At 69.3% G+C, this 502-nt stretch overlaps 1 protein-coding gene across 1 annotated transcript in view; it reads right to left on the minus strand.

The window, feature by feature from the left end:
• Window positions 1-502, minus strand: part of RASD1 (RAS, dexamethasone-induced 1) — a 4,077-nt gene that overhangs the window by 3,211 nt on the left and 364 nt on the right. Inside the window, exons 1-2 of the mRNA XM_006773968.2 lie at window positions 463-502; window positions 3-209 (exon numbers count right to left, since the gene is read on the minus strand). The exon at window positions 463-502 is cut by the window's right edge and continues 364 nt beyond it. Coding sequence (XP_006774031.1) covers window positions 3-209; window positions 463-502 — 247 coding nt within the window. The remainder of the gene's footprint in view (window positions 1-2; window positions 210-462) is intronic.

Consider the following 502-nt stretch of genomic DNA (forward strand, 5'->3'; position numbering starts at 1 on the left):
GCCCAGCAGCTGCCGGACCTCGGCCGGCTCCACCTCGCTGTGGAGGTCCCGGTCGCCCTTGTTGCCGCACAGCACCAGGGGCACGTCCACCCGCCCCTTGGGCTTGTTCTTGAGGCAGGACTTGGTGTCCAGGATCTGCTGCTTGAGCCTCTGCGCCTCCTCGAAGGATTCGCGGTTGTCCAAGCTGAACACCAGAATGAAAACGTCTCCTGCGGGGGCAGAGCAGGAGAGGAGGTGAGGGGGCTGCCAAGGGGGCCCTTAAAGTGGGCTGGGCTTTGGGTCGCCCAGCCGCCAGGAGCCGGGCGCCAGGCGCTGAGACCTCTCCACGCGCAAACTTGCAAACTGGGCACCCGGGCCCTCGCCAGTGCTCTCAGACGAGGGGTCTCCAACCCCCACTCCCGGGGCACAGCTGCATCAACACCCCGCAACCCCTCCCGCTGCCCGGCCCGGGCCCCCGCTCACCGGTGAGGATGGAGAGGCGCCGCGTGGCGGGGGGCGGGTG

This window comes from Myotis davidii, unplaced genomic scaffold (genome assembly GCF_000327345.1).
Source record: "Myotis davidii unplaced genomic scaffold, ASM32734v1 scaffold207, whole genome shotgun sequence".
Lineage (NCBI taxonomy): Eukaryota > Metazoa > Chordata > Mammalia > Chiroptera > Vespertilionidae > Myotis > Myotis davidii.